Raw genomic sequence first — 19,144 nt, 5'->3', positions numbered from 1 at the left:
TAATCCTCCTCGCATTTAGAAAGAGCAGCTTCAAAGCCTGCCATGTTTACGAAAGACGAGCCTACTGCCAGTTAAAAGTGTTTACGTGTACTTTCTGTAAATGTATTCAAGTTTGTTGTGTTGTTTAGTAGAAAATGTCTAGATATTATTGTAATGCATCGGATCTTTTATAGAAATTAAATGACACGCTTGAATAATCCTAATGCCACATTTTATTTTGATACATTTTAAACAGTTATTCTCCAGTTTAGATATGAAATAGATGGTTTAAATATTTGTTGGTACTTGTAAAGCTTTATATTTACTTAGATGGTACTTGGCGTAAAAAGAACCACAAGAAACGACTACAAATATTTATGTTGTGTTAATACTGTATATTATGAAATTTGTTGTTCTAGTTCACTGAGGAGACTTATAGAACTGTTTTTCTGTGATGCTTCTCATAAATCTAGAGATGCAAATAAAACTTTCGCTTGCAAACACACTCGCAGCCATATGGACTTTACTGATATTTGCTAGCCATGTTTTCTCCCGAGAATGTGCTCAAATTATATTGTGTTTTCTCAAAAAGACGCCAAACTCTTGAACATTATTGTGAGCAAGAATACTTAATCATATTTAATGGAGTTCACCAATTTGCGGCCTTTCTTTTTGTTTCTAGTTGAAAAGTTGTTGGTCTACTATAGTGCCCAGGCTTTTAAAACCTGCACCTCCTAAAAATGTATGCATATTGTGTGCACATTACAACATCTCAAAAGCTCATACACACGTTGCTACACATGGAATTCTTACAGGAAAATGAAGGTTCTGTTCAACCTCAGTTCTCACACTATAACATCTCAATACAAATCTGTGAGCAAAAAGTACTAATCTGATTTAGCCTCTTTTAGTTGTGATCTTTTGTATGCATCTGTAACATTTCCAATATAATATACTCCATGCCCAATAGTTCACCTTTATTTTACCAGGCAGAACATAAAGAAATATTTGTATTTACCTGTGTAGATTTGCATTTTTAATTATTTTTTCTGATTTATTTGTTTTTTTGTTTTCATTTCAGAATGGAAACTTTACCAAAGGAGAGACCATGAAATCCCCACAGACGGCAGACAGTGTCGGGCAGTCATCTTTTATCGATTTCAGTGAGTATATCTTAGCAGAAAGAGTTTCCCCTATGTTTATAAAAAGCCACAAATCCATGTGCAAATTCAATACATCCGCTAAAACCACTCGAAGAGCACTTTGACTTTTGTTGGGCCAGATTATTCTTGTTGTGTCAGGAGGCACGTGCGTCGGCTAAGCTTCCTCTGCAGCTGAAGGCGCGCTGCTTCAAAGGTTTCCAAATAGAACTGGCTGCTCTTTTGAATTTTCACTTTTGTTCTCTACACGCTTGTGCCCAGTGCACAGGCCGGCAGCAGGCTAATCTCACACACACCCTCCCGCAATGCAAAATGCCACACGCAGTCACAGCATCCAGTTTTGTTTTTTCAACATTTTGTCCTCCGAAATAATCTTGGCCAGAGGTACTCATTGTTCCACTCCGCTTTATATTTATCCCCTGCAAATCTCTTGTGTGATTTAATCTCCAAGCTGCAGAGCCTATAGCACAATCAGGGTGTCAGGAAAGTAGTTAACATCTCAAATGGATAAGCAATATCAGGATTTGTAATTATCTTTTTTTTTTCTTATTAAACAGTTTTTTTATTGAATGGTCAGAGCTGGTACAAATAATACATGGACACACCTTTTTATGCAGGCTTGGATAATAATATAATAAATATAGCCGCAAGCGGCAATGATCGGCCCTCGCCACGCCGCCGCCACACCGCCGCCACGCCGCAAGAGGAGGGGGCGCTAACGCGCCCCAATTGTCCTTTTATCACGCCTACTGCTGAATCTGTGACGCTGTCACATGTTCTCCCCTTTGTTTTACCATCAAAAAGCAATTTTATTTTGAATTCTTGGCAAAATGTGCGGCTTTGCCGCACAGACACCGTGACTCTTTGAATGAAAATGTGGATAACTTTTGATGGTCTTGAAGATGAGTCTCACCAAATTTCAGGTTAATAGGGCTGACGCCCTGGGAGGAGTTTGTGAAAGTCTAAAGTGTAAACATGTTCTGGCCCCATTGGAATAACATGGGAGGTTTCGGTCATCGTTACGGCAACGCCATAACAATTATGACATGGGTCTCATTGACTTTTTTGATGGGGATGCTAAAATTGAGTTGTGTGTCAAATTTCATATAATTTCGCAAAACTAAACATTTAACCTCCATATAAAATCTGTAGGGGGCGCTGTGGCGCCAAATGAATTTATTTCACTTCAAGTAGGTTTAGGGCAAAGAGTTTAACAACTGATTCTAATTTGACGCAATTCGGACTTTATCTGCGCAAACGGCAGAAATTTTAAATATGGGAGATTTCTGAAATTTTAGTTACAGTTTGCGGCTTCGCCGCACAGAGACCGTGAGAGGTATCAATGTAATTTGGATAACTTTTGATGTCCCACTCCTCAGTAGCATTTTCACCAAATTTCAGCTTTTTAGGGCCAACGCCCTGGGAGGAGTTCGTAAAAGTACGACGTTTGGAAAGACTCCGAAGTCATGTTTAGCCATTTTTGAAGCAATATGGCCGACATTTGGTTCGGGGGACGGCGTTGCCGTAATAATATTTTTTACTTCTCTTGTCACCATCTACCTCTGCGCCAAATTTCATGATTCTACGATCAGATTTTTTTTGGGTCATTTCCCATCTCTCAATGCATTTTTGGTACATTTGGTGGCGCTGACGCGCCAATTTTTTTTATTTTAGAAAAGGGAAATAGCCAGAATGTAGAGAGGCACGATTTTTAGAGGTGTGCAAATTTTTGTGACTTTTCGTCAATGTTCACTGGGTGAAAAATAGGGGGGTTGGTCCCGAGAAGAAGAAGAAAGAAAGAAAGAAAGAAAGAAAGAATAATATTCCGATGCGAAAACAATGTTTCCCATTTTTCAAATATCATAAACTATACATTTTCGGAAAGCGCTCGCGCTTTCCTACCTCATGGTGTGGGTCCCTGGTCACTGACGGGTACTTTCGATAATTTTGAGTGGGCTCCGCCCACTTTGTGTTTTTGGCCCTCTATACAGTAATAATGTTCAATTTTTGCATTACATGCTTATATGCACGGAACATGCAAGAGATGGGGAACGTATTCGTGAGCTACTTAGCGCAAATGAGTGCTTTATATGGGGATGACGACCGCTTCGCGGTCGTCATCCCAATGTAAAGTGCTCGTTTAGTGCGAACTTTTGCACGGGCTTCGCCCGTTTACAACGGTAATGTTCCATTTTCCTACAACTAATTAGTATGCACGGGGCGTGCATGAGTGGAGGAGTGCGTTAGTGAGTGTTTGGAAGTGGGCGAGCGCTTCGCGCTCGATTTCGTGCGCACTACGTGCGCACTTTCGCAGCCGTGCTTCGCACGGCCTTACGAGATTAATAGGCCTCTCGCCAGCTTGTGGCGCTCGGGCCTAATTACAAGAATTGACTCATTTCAGTTTTATTATTACATATCTATTTTATTATTCCAATTTTGTAAGTATACACATTAAAAAGTATATCAACTTCAATGTACATATATGCAATCTGTACATCATTTTAGTTTAATGATGATTCGACTTTCTGCACAGTTCTGCACAGTGCTTTTCTGACTTGTATTGCACTAAACACAACATTCACATCATAGGAAAGATTCAAAATGTTATAAAAATGTTTTATCCTCGGAGAACCAGGAAGTGCATGCTAGTTGTCCAAACTCCACTGTGGCAAGTGTTATAAACTCACTGTGGTTAATGAGGATGTGTTTGGAATGTGGCTATTAACTATGGGCCGCTGCAAACAGTTCAAATTAACCATTTCTGTTTTTCACATTTCTAAGATCATATAGACCATTCTCAGTGGCATCACATTCTTTTTTAGTGGGTGGCAAAAAGCTGTTTCCCTCATCTTGAGCTGCGGACACATTTTCACCAGATTCTCCTCTGATTTTCAGTCGCGCCTAGTCAGTTTCAGTCATCTCTAGTTGAAAACCGTTGCAGCTGCTTCACTCTCGGTGTGGAGCTATTACACCTGGACTGCATCTGAATTGTAACGCGAGCGCTGCAGAAAGATATGACTAGAGCCCAGGAGCAGTCAGTCAAACATGTAATAAAGATGATTTTGTGAACCTGGAGCCCAGCAGCCAATGAAAATTAATGGATGACACGCTGGAAATGGCCTCAATTCAGCCACAATGTTATGTTTTATCTCTTTGAGATCCACAAACGACTCACAGTGGCTCAATTTAACCAAGGCAAGGCAAACCCAGTGTTTACCAGAAAACTGACTTGACTAGTGCAAAGCAGACCAAGGACAAGACCAGGGTTAAACCAAGACTAAACAAACCAAATCTAATCTGGTCTAAAGCAGGTCTAAAGCAGGTCTAAATCAGGTCTAAAGCTGGACTAAAGCTGGACTAAAGCTGGACTAAAGCTGGACTAAAGCTGGACTAAAGCAGGACTAAAGCAGGACTAAAGCAGGACTAAAGCAGGACTAAAGCTGGACTAAAGCTGGACTAAAGCTGGACTAAAGATGGACTAAAGATGGACTAAAGATGGACTAAAGATGGACTAAAGATGGACTAAAGATGGACTAAAGATGGACTAAAGATGGACTAAAGCAAGACTAAAGCAAGACTAAAGCAGGACTAAAGCAGGACTAAAGCAGGACTAAAGCAGGACTAAAGATGGACTAAAGATGGACTAAAGATGGACTAAAGATGGACTAAAGATGGACTAAAGCAGGACTAAAGCAGGACTAAACACCAAATGTATAATGCGAAAAAGGCGGACACAAATTGCTTTTACACTTACGACCAAAGCTGAAGCACATGAGACATAAATAATGGCACGCACAGTGTAAATCAGCCCTCCTCCTCTTTTCCTCAAATTAGAAAAAGCGACCTGTATCAGCCGATCGGACGCTTTTGCAGCTTTGCACTCTTCTATCTTTTTTACCACCCGCGGATGTCACGCAATCCGTGACGAGGCTTGAGAGAGTGGTCTATACAGTGCCTTTTAATGTCAAAGAGCAGCTGACCCAAAAGAGAGTGGACAAAATACCCGCATGCCAAGTAATCCACGTCGCCTCCCATTTGGCATCTTTTCACTTAATCCTCTAGGGAGGCTTAAACCTTTTTTTATTTTTTAAATCTCTTGCTTATCTTGACATAAAACTTTACTAATCTAATTGGGGCTTGGAAGATGTTGCCTTGTTAGCTGTGAATTGTAGCCTATAAAGATCGTATTTAATTCTCTGCCAAAAAGAAATGTCTTGCAGGATTTAATGTCTTTTTATCACCTCTTTATCTACTTTACACCTCTTGACCGTCGTCCACTTGCATTATGACAGAGTAAAAGGTCATTCTTATTTTGGAAATTACCAACCACTTAACATGATTTTTTTCCTTCGTCACAGTTTAGATGGTTGGTTAGAACTTTAGGACCTTTGCCTGCACGCTTAAATGAATGGATAGATTGGGTCGCAGTCTTCAAATGCATTGATATCGTAGTGTTTTTTTAGGGGTATTAAATTGGGTGTCTTTAATATTCTGGCCACACAGTATGGAGAGAGAGAATGCGTGGGAGCGAGCTGCTGAAATCAATAGCCCTGAATGGAGTGCTCAGTATTAGTCACAGAAGATTGGCTGTGTCAAGGCATACAAAAAATGGAGAGAAAATCTATAGGTCAGAACCCTTTAAATATTGTAACACATCGCGATCATGCAGAGGTTTTCAGCTTGAAGCGCTCAGTGTTTGGTGGAGAAATATCACACATTCATGTAATGCCGAGTATTTATTGCGCAATAGAAAGAGCTGAAGTACTGTTTGTAGCAAAGAAGTAAATGACTAGTTACAAGATGAGTATTTTATGCATTTAATCAAACTGACATGTTGGACAAAAATTCTATTAAAAATATCATGAAGTTGGTATGCTTTTCAGAGGTCACATTACACTTAAATGAGACATATATTATTACTTATATTGGGATAGCACTTGTGGTAAATATTGATCTTAGTTTTAAACCGGTCAAGATGCAGTATTTGATGAAAAGATTTTTTGTTTTGTTGTTTTAAGTGTAGAAAATAGCACTGAGTTCTACCTTTTTACACATTTATTCAACTAAATTAAGTTATTGTCATGGATTTCAGTTTGGCAAATAATAACTAATGCATTAGACAAGCTTTTCCCCAGTTTTCAATACAGTTATGGGACTTTGTTAGTGTGATGTTGTCATTTTCTATCAGGAGTTATTTTAAACCATAAAAATGGCTAAACTGGGTTAAAAATTATAAAAATGTTCAGCAAAAACTTACTTTTTCTGTACTTTGTGTGATAAGTTGTCATTTAAATTCAATTGTGCTTTAAGTCATTGTCATAATACACCAGTGACCCTGTTCTGACAGACCCCCTTATTTTTCTGTATGAATTCGTTATTTAGATTCAGAATTCTGACATTGCAGGACGAATAGTTTTTGACCCGTCTTATTTGCATCTAAATCATGACTACGTCCAACAACACTGTTGTTTTTGTTTTTCTCTCTGTTACAATGCGTGTTAGGGGCTGCCTCAGTGCTCGCAGTGGGGCAGAGGTTCAGGCCTGTATTTGTGACTCCGTGTAAGCTCACAGACGCAAATGCTAACGCGTCCACCCACAGTCATGTTTGTTTTTTCGCCGTTCTCCTTCCAGCGCCAAGCCCTTAATAGATGCACAGCATACGCCAGACAAAACAGGCCCATCTGCCTTATCACTGAGGTAATTGCATTTTTCAAAGTGACAGCGGCCAATGCATAATTCATCATTAGGTAAAGCACAACGAAGTCCCTCAGCGGAGTATGTCAGCTCTGCTCTCCGCGGATACATTAGAGGGTGGCTGCTGGGTTTGACCAGACGCTCACAAACATAAAGACAGGAGTGTGTGTGTCGAAGTGATGTTTCAAAACTGAAAATCTGTCATCATGCTAAATGTCCAAGATTGCATGCCAACACGACACCATAATTGCTTTAATTTGTGTTTGTTCGGGTGATTTTTTCTTCTATTATGGTATGTAAGACGGGAAACAGACAGGTGGGAAATGTATATGTAGCATGACAGTCCCACTCACTCACAATTGACCCGTGGGTTTGAAACGTATCCCATTAAATGCATTCCCCACAGATCATACGCACTAGATATTACCACCAATCTATAATCTGGGGTCAAGCTTTTAGTATTAATTGTAGCTTTTAGATATAATAGATAATGCCGTTTTCACATTAGTTTAGTGATTAATATCTGTAATTATTATAGAAACCCAGAATACGTGTTGTTGAGTTGTTTGATTTGAATGGCTAGTTTTCCAAATTTAAATGTATATAAAGATATATTCTAATGTATGTAAATGTATATTCCACCAGAGAGATAAAAGGTGCATTCTAATTGACTTTTTTTATTCTCAAATGTTATTTTATTCCCCTGACAAATGTATTATACTAGTTATTCAACCCAAACAATTTTTAAAAAGGTAATCCTCAAACTGCATTTTTTTATACTCTACAATTAGAAATATTTCCATGCAAATGAGCCATTCCCCAGGGTTTACCACTCGCTGCAAGTTGAAATAGGAATTTGCACATATTAATATGCAATCTGATGCAAATTACAGAGAACATCTCACACAAAAGTGTCCTTTATTGATGGAAGGAACAGGTTTTGTGCTCCAATAAGTGCAGAACTGTAATTATATTTTAGGAGTAGGGACCCACCCACGTAGATCAGCATGCTAATACTCTACTTTATCTTTTCATTCATTAGAAACAGTATCGCTTTAATAAACCCAAATAATATTTTTGCTCGTAAACAATTGGTATTAATGAATTCGTAAGTAATCATTTTAAAGTATGCGCTTTCCTATTCCGCAGTACCTTCTTTATGCACATCGGTATCCACAAAGCACATCATAGTTTTTGTAATGAGGCTCCTAGAAGTGTCTCACCGTATGCATTTTGTGATTTGCATTGTTATTGGTGCTGTGTGATATTCTGAATACCAATGTAACAGAATGCAGAAGTGCCAAGAAATTATGAAGCAGATTTCTCTTCTGTATTCTGTGGTCCTCTCTATTTTCTGTGCTTTTTTTACTTTACAGCATTGCCTTTTTATGCTCGCAATGTGATTCCCACCTCTATATACATTTAAAATTTGAACGAGAATCATCTTTTTATACCTCAATTCTTACCTTATCACCTTGCAACAAGCTTAGTATGTTGTTCCATCTATAGTTGGCAATTAATTAACTGACTATTTCATCATCAGTGATATAATGATACAATAAAAATGGTTATTGTTTTGACAATTCTTTAGCTTTTAGTGATCCGCCTCCTTCGCTTCTTGCATCACCGGTTGAAGAAAGCGTTCCACTACTGTACACCGCGGGACGGTTGTGGTGGACTTCCTAAGAGGTGTTTCAAGGGAAAACTGTCAGCGTGAGGACGAGCTTTGCCCAAACAAAAGCCAGACAGATGAATAGATGGATGAAAGCGAGCGCCCATGAAAGAAGGGACAGGTGGCACAGAGGGAGACGGCGCTCGCATGTCAAGGAACTGACAGAAGGGATCGGGAACATGCTCACAAATGACAGACTCCGAATCGGCACTATTCACATGCCTCTGCTTGTTTACTTGGACATAATTACCGCATCTACACCCCATTTCTGCTGTGTGGTCACAAAAAATATTGAATTGCTTGTCAAGACAAACGACAATTTTGGGCTTGAAAGTTTATTTTTATTTTTTTCAATTCTCTGAGAATGGAGACATGATTGATTGTAAAAACTAGACAAAATTGTCAAGCTGTTTTTTATTAGAATAGCTTACGTATTTGATATACTGTAAAAACGTGTAGGGATGGTTGATAAAAAGCAATTTGAATATAATATTTAACGCAGACAATATTATGGCAGGCCTTCAGAAATGTGCCAAAACAGCTTAAATGCAGAAATGGCACCTTTTACTCTTTTTGTGGACCAACTTTTTTGTTATCACAGCCCATTTGCTCATGGTTTTAATTTTGCATATCTTCAAAACAACATTTGTCCAGTTCTAATTGATCCGTCACCTTTAAAAAATGACAAAACCAAAGATTGGCTGGCCGTTTTACTAGCATGCTATAAATGGAACGTCAGGGGTGCAGTGGATTTAGATTTGTCCATGGGCAAGACACCTCAACCGGGGAGAGGAGTGAATGAATAATGCACCAAATTATAAAGTTACTTCAGAGGCGCAAAGTTTAGTGAATTACTATGTACTTCATGAAAGGGCAAATGAGTATAAGCTATAGACATCATAATAACAGCCCTCATGTGTTCAGTTGCAGTGCATAGAATCAAAATAGATGCTTCTTTCTTTCTTTCTTTTGTTTTCTCTTGGTTTGAGTTTCTTCTCCTCCTCCCATGCTCGGTTCTGCTCTGTCATTCATCATCAGGGCTTTTGACTTCCCCTTCCAAATGGTGCGACATCTGTTTGGGAGCGGCGCGCATGTCCCGCTCAGCAGCGCTCAGAAGCTACGAACCCTGGAAGCGGCCCGGCGCGTAGGTTCACTGTCGATTCCTGTGTCATCACTTCGACCTTCCACCGCAATACATCATCCTGTCAGCCCAGTTAATGGTACCCTAACGACGGATCGAAATATTGGGCAGTATCCTATAACGACGGCAGGAATATGCAATCTGTGTCGTGCTGCTTTTGTGATATGGCTTGTAGTTCTTCCGATCATTTACAACTTTTAGGTAGCAAGTGTATTTGTCTGTTTACAAATAGCCCTGCAAAATGTAAGTGGTGACATGAGTCAAACATTTGTTTTAAACACTAAAAATAATTTGCAAAATATTTCTTTGAGTGCAATTCATTTGATGAGAACTACAAAGCCCAAGAAACGCTTCATAGTGAGATGAACCGTTTTCTTTGGTTTGATATGCAGACAGGATACGCTGAAGCCCACAATATATTGATATTTTACGCAATAGATAATGGCAATTTCCAGGGAGTGACTGAAATCATATTGTCCACCCACCTCACAAGGGCGATGTTGTATACTGGGGCTAAATAGAAAAAAGGTGGGTTGAATAATACTCAAATGTGCACCAATTTGTGACAGAAAAAAATAGATGGACATAAATATCTATCATTCTTAAATACGTGTGAATAAGTGTTGGTGCCACCATTGGCCCACCCCAGCGAAAATAGTCTAGACACGCCCCTGATAAATAACTTAATTGTGGTTTAACTAAGCATCCAAGTTTCTGCATCCATGGTGAGATCACGTTTTGTTTCTTTTGGAGGCGTAACACATAACACAAAGAGATGAAGAAACCACAATAACGCAGCGCTGCTTCAGACCAGTTCTGTTGCTCGTTTTATTGTGTGTCATTATATTGTGTGGCAGATGGAGACGGCGCTCAGGACCACCTCCTGCCTGTCTGTTTGGACACAGCCTGTCAGCACAGCGCCATCTACTTCACCACCACCGGACAGGACAAGGCAGAGGTACGGTGAAGATTTCAATCCAGGCATTGTTTTATATTTTTTAAGAATCTACAGGATGAATCATGCATTATCCGGCCTATCTAAGTTATAAGAATGTGCATAAACTAGAGAATGCCTGAAGACTTAACAACCGTTGACATAAAATAATTAACAAAATTCCTGGAAAATGGACAACCTTGTGCTTTTTAGTACGTTTAACTTCGACGCTCAAACCAAACAGGATTCTCACTTCAAAAACGCAGCACAGCAGTTGAGAATTTGAGCTGAATATCTGTGTGCAGAGGAATTTCAGGTCTTGTAAAGAGACTCCCCTCATAAATCCACCTACATCCACCGTGTGTGATTCATTTCTACTGATTCCTATCTGGCTGTAGGCCCTGTTCTCGTTTCATCCTCCCTCCGTCACCAAAGAGCCATTTTCAGTGTTTTCATTCTAAAATAGGAATATTACAGGCTTATCTGCATGTCCACCCCCACAATCGCACGAGGACTGAAAGACACAAGTCCGTGTGGACATGCCTCCCTTTTGTTTCCTTCACCAAGAAAAGCGATTGAAGGAAGAGCGTGGAGCAGAGTTGGAGGGAGGTGCAGAGAGGAGGACTTCGGCGCTTGATGATTGATGAAGCAAACACGTGTTGTCTCGTGTGCGCCGTTTGCGTTTGAGTCTTATCTGTCATTGAGGAGAGAGGCAGGAACAGGGAGTCAACCCGCCTGTCAGGGTGCGGAGCTGCTCGACGAGACCTGGCAATCGCTAACAACTTAAAATGTGTAATGTATCGTTCTCAAAATATGGCAAAAAATAATAATACAGTACAATGATTCTCCGTACCTACTTCACCACTTGGCAACTGAGTATCTAACACCGCCGATGACATGGGATTTAAATTAAAGATTGTAATACATCATCGATTACAGGATCATAATGAAACATCCGGTACGTGGCAGCACAATTAATGAGGCAATGCGGTTTCTTTGGCTGGGGGAAAACATGCTGCGTCTTTTTCTCGGTTTTCTCGGTTTAAACAAAAAGATTACGGAAGAATAAATGCAGGAAAAAACATGTGAGACCTGGGTGTTTTTTGCCCCCATCACCTCGATAATAGGCCAGCCCCATATGATGTGACAAGGTGTGATGGACCCATTATGAGACGAATTAGGCAAAGTCATGACGATCTGCCTGCAGGTGCGCATGGAGTCCCACCGAGGAGGAGGTGTGGGTGTGGAGGTCTCCGGCTCCCCCTCTGTGTCCAAACTGCCATTTTAGATTTCTGCTCGCGAAGTTGTCACCGCGCAGTTCTGTCTTCACGCTTCAGGCCGTCGGTTCACCATTTTAAAAGAATCCACAGGGGGGCGTCGAGAATAATGTAGTTGGCCTTTTCTTCCCCTTCTCATAACCCTGCAGATTCTATTTTTGTTTTCTTTTTTAACTGTGGCACACATTTTTGCCTCTGAAATTCTTCCGCGCTTTGGGATATTGAAGTAAAAGGCCGTAATTGCACGCCCTTTACAAACTCAAAGCAAAGAAAAAAAGGAAGAAAAGTGCTAAATTGCAGAGGAAACAAAAAGGGCTCTGTGACTTACCTGTTGCTAGAGGATGTCTCATACTTTTGCATGAACAGTACTATTTTCGGCTCATATCATCGCAAACCACATAAAATATTAAAAATAGGAGCAATATAACTGCATATTGAATAGAAATAAGGTTATACATATCCAGTTGGTCCTGTTGCTGGCATGTAGTTTTAAATGTTGAATGGCCGATTTTTTTGGCCAAAATCTGAGTCTTATTTCCTCGTGGCGTGGACTGCCGATTAGTCCTACCACGTATCAATCATAAAACGCACCTACCGTTCACCTGCAGCCGCGCGTGGCTCGTCCCACGTTTCCGCGTGTCTAAGCGCATTGATCTATCATAATATAGTTCCCTCTGTGTACGGGACAAAATTAGGACGGAGATAGACTGTTCGAGCTGACTCAGAAGAAGACGGAAATCTACGGGAGACGAGAGATGCGATGCGATCCGTCGCGCTAATAAACAAACGCACTTGTGTGTTGTATCAGTCCGCACGGGGGAGTGCGCATGCGCACTTCCGCCTGCGTTCTCAAATCACCGAAAAATCGTCCATTGCGCCTTTAAGGTTTTCCTTCAGTCTTAAGCTCTGAGGAAAAGCTTACAGTTATTATAGTTGTTATTAAATATTTGTATAATTTATCCCCCATCGCTTATAACACTCTCTTCTGCTTAGAACTGGCATTACACTAATGTTAGTGTAACTTTTAGCTTTTAGTCTATAGAACGTAGCCTGTTATACATCTGTAAACATCATATGCCAGCATGATTACGGTATATTTTATATGAAAGTCTTGTCTTTACTGCTACTGTTCCACTAATGCTTTGCTGATGTATCATTCTGAGACAATATATTTAACATGAGTGGGGGCTGACCTCAAATACAGCAGTTGGCGATAGGCCACATCACCTGGAGTTTGGCAGAAGGAACAGACACAGACAATTGATTAGCTTTGAAAGCTTACTCTTATTCTTCTGTGGTTGCTAATGTTGATCAAACATCATGGCCACTGCAAAAATGCCTTTAAGTCCACTGTTCTTTCTTATGATGATAATAATTGGCAATTTACAAATGCCAAACTAGCATTACAAATCAAACTAAAGGCAGATAGCTTCTTCCCCCCATGTTTTACTGGAGGGTACATCTTACTCCTTTACAATTGCACTGTTTGAATCCTTTTATTGTGGTTGTGCATTACTACAATGCTTCAGTTGTGTAAACTATCTCCGGACCCCCCACTGCACGCGTGCAGAGACGGGAGAAGGGCACACAGTGGGATCCAGCCTGCCTGCTCTGCCTGATGCCATCAGCCAGCCCATCATGGTCAGACAGGTGACACAGACAGCAGGTTTCACTGTCCCCTAACCTCCTGTTGAGACAAAGACACATGGTCCCAGTCAACACATGCTCCAATGACTGGTCCAGGGGGAAACCGCAGCCTAGTGTTAATGAAAATCTGTGCACGAATGCTTTGGATAAGGACTAGTGGAATAACTTGACACAATTCAAGTAGATACTCTGATAGATCAGAACAACACTTGTCGCAGCTATATCAAAAATATTATCCAGTTGAAATTTATGGCTGCCCTTAATGTTCATTACTAATAGTGTTCCATAAATATTTTATGAATGCATTTTTATTATGCACAGTTGTGCTGTGCGAGCAGACATAGCCACATACAGTATATTGATGGCCACAATTTTATGTTGACTATTTGCCAATAAGCTCATCAAGCATATTAAGACCAACCCAGACATTATATTTTATCGTTCTTGATACATCAATTCTTGTAGCACTAATTTCTTGACTCTTGAATCCTGATTATTGTTAAGTATGGTTTTGTTTGATTATATCTTTGGTAATTTATCTTTTTTATATATATATATTTAATTGAATTCAAAAGCCTCCTATGGACAGGTTTGAAAAACTTTTTAAACCATGCATATGGATGTCCAGTGTAATTTGTATGTCCATATCAAATAAATAAAAATGATTCAGAATCAGTTTAAGTTTATTATTGCCATAGTCACACCATTAACTAATGTGCTTCTGCGATATGCGAGATGCAACATAAAGCAATGAGTACAAATGGTAAAATAAAAGTCATGCTTAAAAGAAAGTAATAGAAATTAAACAAACTTTGTCTTAATACAAAATATACAGTATGAACAGCACAATTGTGCAAAACTAACTAAGAATTAATTATAGTGTAGTATATTAGTCTTGTTTCCTCCTCACACGGTGTCGCCAATATGTAAAGCATATTCTCTGGGGCTAGCTATTACATTGTGGACATCACTTGTGTAGTATTGTAGGTAGTTAATGTTCATAGTTATTTTTAGAAGGGGCGTTTGACTGACACTGTTTATTTCAAGGCTTCATTTGACACGCCCACACGAGTAAAATAAAATGTATGATGTATGACACTAAATAGCTGGGGGGAAAGCACAATTTGTATTTAATAGCACTTCAGAATCAGAAAAGTTTATTGCCATTGCTAATGAACAGAATTCACAAACATAGGAACTTGCTTTGGTGATTCAGTGCAACATAAAACGATGAACAATGGTAAAACAACCTATATACAATCAAAAATAAATTTAAATCTGCTGTAGGATGAAAATAAAAATTGGCTTACTGCACAAAATGTACAGTTGAATTTACAGATGTAGTGCACTCGAGTTATCATTGCTGTTATGGATTACATTTCCTGCCAGTATTTGTAAAATGGTATATTATCTACATCGCTTTCATAGCACAATCCGGGCTGAAAATCAAACCAATAGTTGCGTACAATTATTTCCTGTATTCATGGCTCTCCTCTGTATGACTCCCCTGCCGTCTCTGGGTGCCGCATTCAACGTGATGGGCATTACAGCCATTACACTTTTTCTAATGGCTCTGCTTTATTCTGTTTAGCAATTTTATCGTCTCGTCTCGCAGTTTTTCTCCGCACCGCCTCAGTTCTGTCCAGCACCTCCCCACGCTGGCCTATATAAAACCTCAGTGCCTCCTCTGCCTCCACCGCAGGCCGCCCACATTTTAATTTCTTGGCCTAATGAAGCGGGAGCGCACTTTGCCAACTTGAATCAATGGGAGCCTGATATAGCGTGCCTTTTTTTTTTTATCCTGAAATCATCCGAGAGAGGCCAGAGTTTTTCTCCCTTTCTGACTTTGTACTCGCTTGTTTTGTAGGAAATGCAATATTCAAAACAAACTAATCTCAAATGTGTTTCTTTCGAATATTTTGCTGTTTTTTGGCCATGCATTCTAAGAGCACCATCTCCAGATCTTGAGCTAGGTTTAGTTTGTCAGGACGACATTCTTAGCTTTGCTTATTGTGTACAGTGTTAACAATAGGGCTGCACAATATTGGAAATGATTGTGACATAGCTGTTAGGACCTACGAAAACAATAATATTGCAATGTATGAAATACTTTTTGACACAATCGTTTCAGTTGTATTAAAACAAAAATGGCTTTATCAAACTCCATAACTTAAGAGGCAAAACCAAGACTAAATCACAGTCTTTTTTTCATGTTTTCATTTCAAATACAGTAGATTTCTGTCCAATTGAGGATCTTTTATATTGCGTAGCCTCAGTTTACAAGTTTTCAAATCTTGCGACAAATGAGCTAATTTAGTGTGTTGGTCGCACACTTTTAATCAATGCCCTTTAATCAGCTCCCAAGGCAAACATCATCTCATCACATGTAGTATCATATGTAATACAACGTCTGCATGTGCTGTATATCCGTTTCCTCCTTGCCGCCTGTATAAAAAGCCATTTGTATGCAGCTGCCTTCCTCCCACGATATCGGATTACTTTGCTCGCTACAATCTCATCATTGTCTTCATCTCCATTAACTGGGCCATTTAGATCTTTGCACAAACACACAGGCATAACCCCCCTACCACAAACCCGCACCCGCACCCGCACACGCACACGCACACACACACACACACACACACACACACACACACACGGCCAATTCGGTGTTAATATGTTGACATTTGAACCACGCAACGTCTTCATCTGGCCGCTCAGTTGGCGTTTTAACAAGAGGACGCTATGGCTCGGCTTAATCTAAAAAGACACACTTGACATTATTCAAATATTCAGCTATATTTAGTGATTAAATGTCAGAACTTCCACCGGCATACGGGGTGGAGCTGCTTGTCCGTGATTTATCTGAGGAGTCTTCCCGTTGTGCAGTTGCGATTGGATTAAAAAAGCTTTAATAACTTCACCGCGCTCATAGAATTCCCCTTACAATGGTTCGGAGCAATAAAGACAAATCACGCGGGAATAACAGCTTCATCCTCCTTTACATTTGCTCCCCTTTAGTTTGATTAATGACTCCTGGTCTCAGCCGATGCCGTTATTGAAGTGCTTTGTGATATCAAGTCCACAATCTAAACCATATAGTCATTTTAATGACAAGGAACGTGTGTTTGATATCATGGTAACGACAACCAGGAATAATGTGTTTTTTTTTCATCGTGGCAGTTTAATTTGAATGATTAATGCAGTTTGTAGTTCATATAATTTTAAGCAAATCACTCGCCAGCCCTAAAACTAACAAGCACACGGTCTGCTTTTATTCTCCATAGCAAAATCCATGATATAATATTTAAGTGTTAAGATTATTGTGAGAAAAAACATTACAATCTAACAAACATAACATCATCATTATTACTGATAAACAGCCGTGAAATCTTTGTGACCTTCTTTACGAAACTAAATTTCCCGAAAGACTCAATTCAATTAAATGGTACAAAAACAGCTAAACAGATAGTTATTTATATATAGGTCTATTTTTTTAAGTTAATTTTGCTTCTAAATATGTCACGCTTATTATTTTTTGGGTTCTTATGATTATATTGTGACCTGAATAATCACGATTGTCGAATAAGCTTGATATCCCTACCTACATGTAGCATTAGCTTTGTGATCAGAGTATTGTATTATTCATTTTCAGTGGTGAGTGTGCCTTCAGGACTTTGGCAAAACCAGTGTTTGCATTAAAACATTTCACTATATTACTGTCCACAGCTTGAATACACTGACGATCTTACTGCTCTAATGCTTAAAACCATTTCATTTGCGTCAGACTAGATCGAAACCAAGTGTCTCCACGCAACATTTCCCCATCACAACACTTCAGCTGATCGATACAAGCGCACGAGTGTATGCACATCATCAGGAACTGAACACGACTGTAATGGAGGCATCAGTTTGTTCCTTGTTATCTCATTAGGCTAATCCTATACCCCTGCTCTGTAACTCATGCCAACAACACTGTTATTACACTAAAGTCACACTCACCAGCTCCCGTCATCAGATGATCAGTAAAGCCTTTGTTAGTAGCCCTGTTGTTTGGTCCTAACCCTAACCCTTGGTCAGCAGGCCTGGGCCGGACGAAACCAATGCATTAGTGCTGATTATTTGCCAGTCACTCACCTTCAAAGGGAGTATATGATTGGTCAGTGCTAATAGAGGGGTCAGCAGCTTGCAGTCAGAAGGCCCAGCAAGTCAAGGGGCAGTTAACCCTCCATGTCAACGTTATGTTTGAATGAAAGAAATCCATCCATGCATGTTATAGATAATTATCACATACTCTACGCCTTCTTTAAGCACTGGTTTTAAGGCTCTCATCAGCAACATTAATGAAGACTTTGTATTAAAATCCTCATAGTGTTACAATTCTCCCATCCCCACTATCTTATCCATCTATATAAATATATAGATAGAGCTATAGCTATAGCTAAATATATAGATATTGATTGATTGATTGATTGATTGATTGATTGATATAGATTTATAGATATGTATATAATAGCAATAGATAGATATATAGATTTAGTAAGTACCGTACGTATAGCACCTTTCACAGACAGAATAATAAAATAATAAAAACACATACTGTAGATTCTTTGCGACATACACAACCAAAAGTCTCTATAGCTACAAGAGGTCAGTAAAATGACAATGATTTAGTTTTTTCATGTTAAGGCTCTCAAGGTCAACAAATGAATCTTCCACAATTAAACTATGAGTTTAAATATCAACAAAACGTGTAAGATGTATAAAAAAAAGTGTTTTCTTATTTATGTTTGGTATTCCTCTTCCTTTTTCTCTCTCTGTCCTAATCAGCACTAGAAAAGAGGAAGCATATTGCACACTGATTGCCTGATAAATCAGGGGGCAGCAAAGGGCTCAGTTGGTCCTGAGAGAGAATGTCAGGGCAGCACAGGACCCAAAGGGCTCGAGCGCAAAGATTATTCACAAGTGTATTTATTTCTCTTGTGGAGCTGAAAACAATTCCCTCGCACAAAATGGCCACAATTAGACGGGAATCATTTAAACGCAGAATTTACTGGGTACCTTTGGGAGCGTGCTAGTGTAACGTTATTTCACCCATGTCTGCCATTGTGTTCACGGGCCACAAATTGCCTGGTAGCAGCCTCTCAGGTCCAGTATGCAGCAGCCATTTCCAGCTTCCTCGTCCGCTCAGAGTGACAGTAATGATAGTGGAGGCATATACCGTACCCATGTGGCAGAAATTACACAGTTCCAGAAAACATTTTGAACTGGCACTGTGTGAAGTAGAGGCCAGTTTGTAGTTTTGATCCAATAGTCATATCAAATTAAATTAGATGTATTGCAGAAACACCAAGGATGTCTATATTTTGTGCATGCATTGCCCACTGTAACTTTCATGCAGTGTAAAATCAATTATCGTGACTTGTAGAATATATTCTTATGAGCACAACAGCAACCGCTTGAAAACTGAAATGATTTAGCCAGTAAATGATTTAATGTTGTTTAACTTAGAATCATAAAAAAATAGAAAATGGCTTCCCTACTTTAGTCACACCCAGCTCAAGTGAAAAAATGTTTGGACCAATAAATAATCTCAGCTGGGTTGTGTGTTTTAATATAATAAATAAATAATAAAGATAA

At 39.5% G+C, this 19,144-nt stretch overlaps 1 protein-coding gene across 1 annotated transcript in view; it reads left to right on the top strand.

Moving 5' to 3' along the window:
- The window catches only part of itfg1 (integrin alpha FG-GAP repeat containing 1), a 131,125-nt gene that overhangs the window by 20,708 nt on the left and 91,273 nt on the right, over positions 1 to 19,144 (top strand). The window contains exons 8-9 of the mRNA XM_072464665.1: positions 1,061 to 1,142; positions 10,504 to 10,604. Of these exons, the coding sequence (XP_072320766.1) occupies positions 1,061 to 1,142; positions 10,504 to 10,604 (183 nt within the window). The remainder of the gene's footprint in view (positions 1 to 1,060; positions 1,143 to 10,503; positions 10,605 to 19,144) is intronic.

The sequence above is a fragment of the Eucyclogobius newberryi genome, unplaced genomic scaffold, assembly GCF_026437365.1.
Source record: "Eucyclogobius newberryi isolate DKJ021-1_F unplaced genomic scaffold, fEucNew1.0.hap1 SCAF_5, whole genome shotgun sequence".
NCBI lineage: Eukaryota > Metazoa > Chordata > Actinopteri > Gobiiformes > Gobiidae > Eucyclogobius > Eucyclogobius newberryi.
Note: the sequence above shows the minus strand (reverse complement) of the source record. Positions and strands in the feature narration are given on the sequence as shown.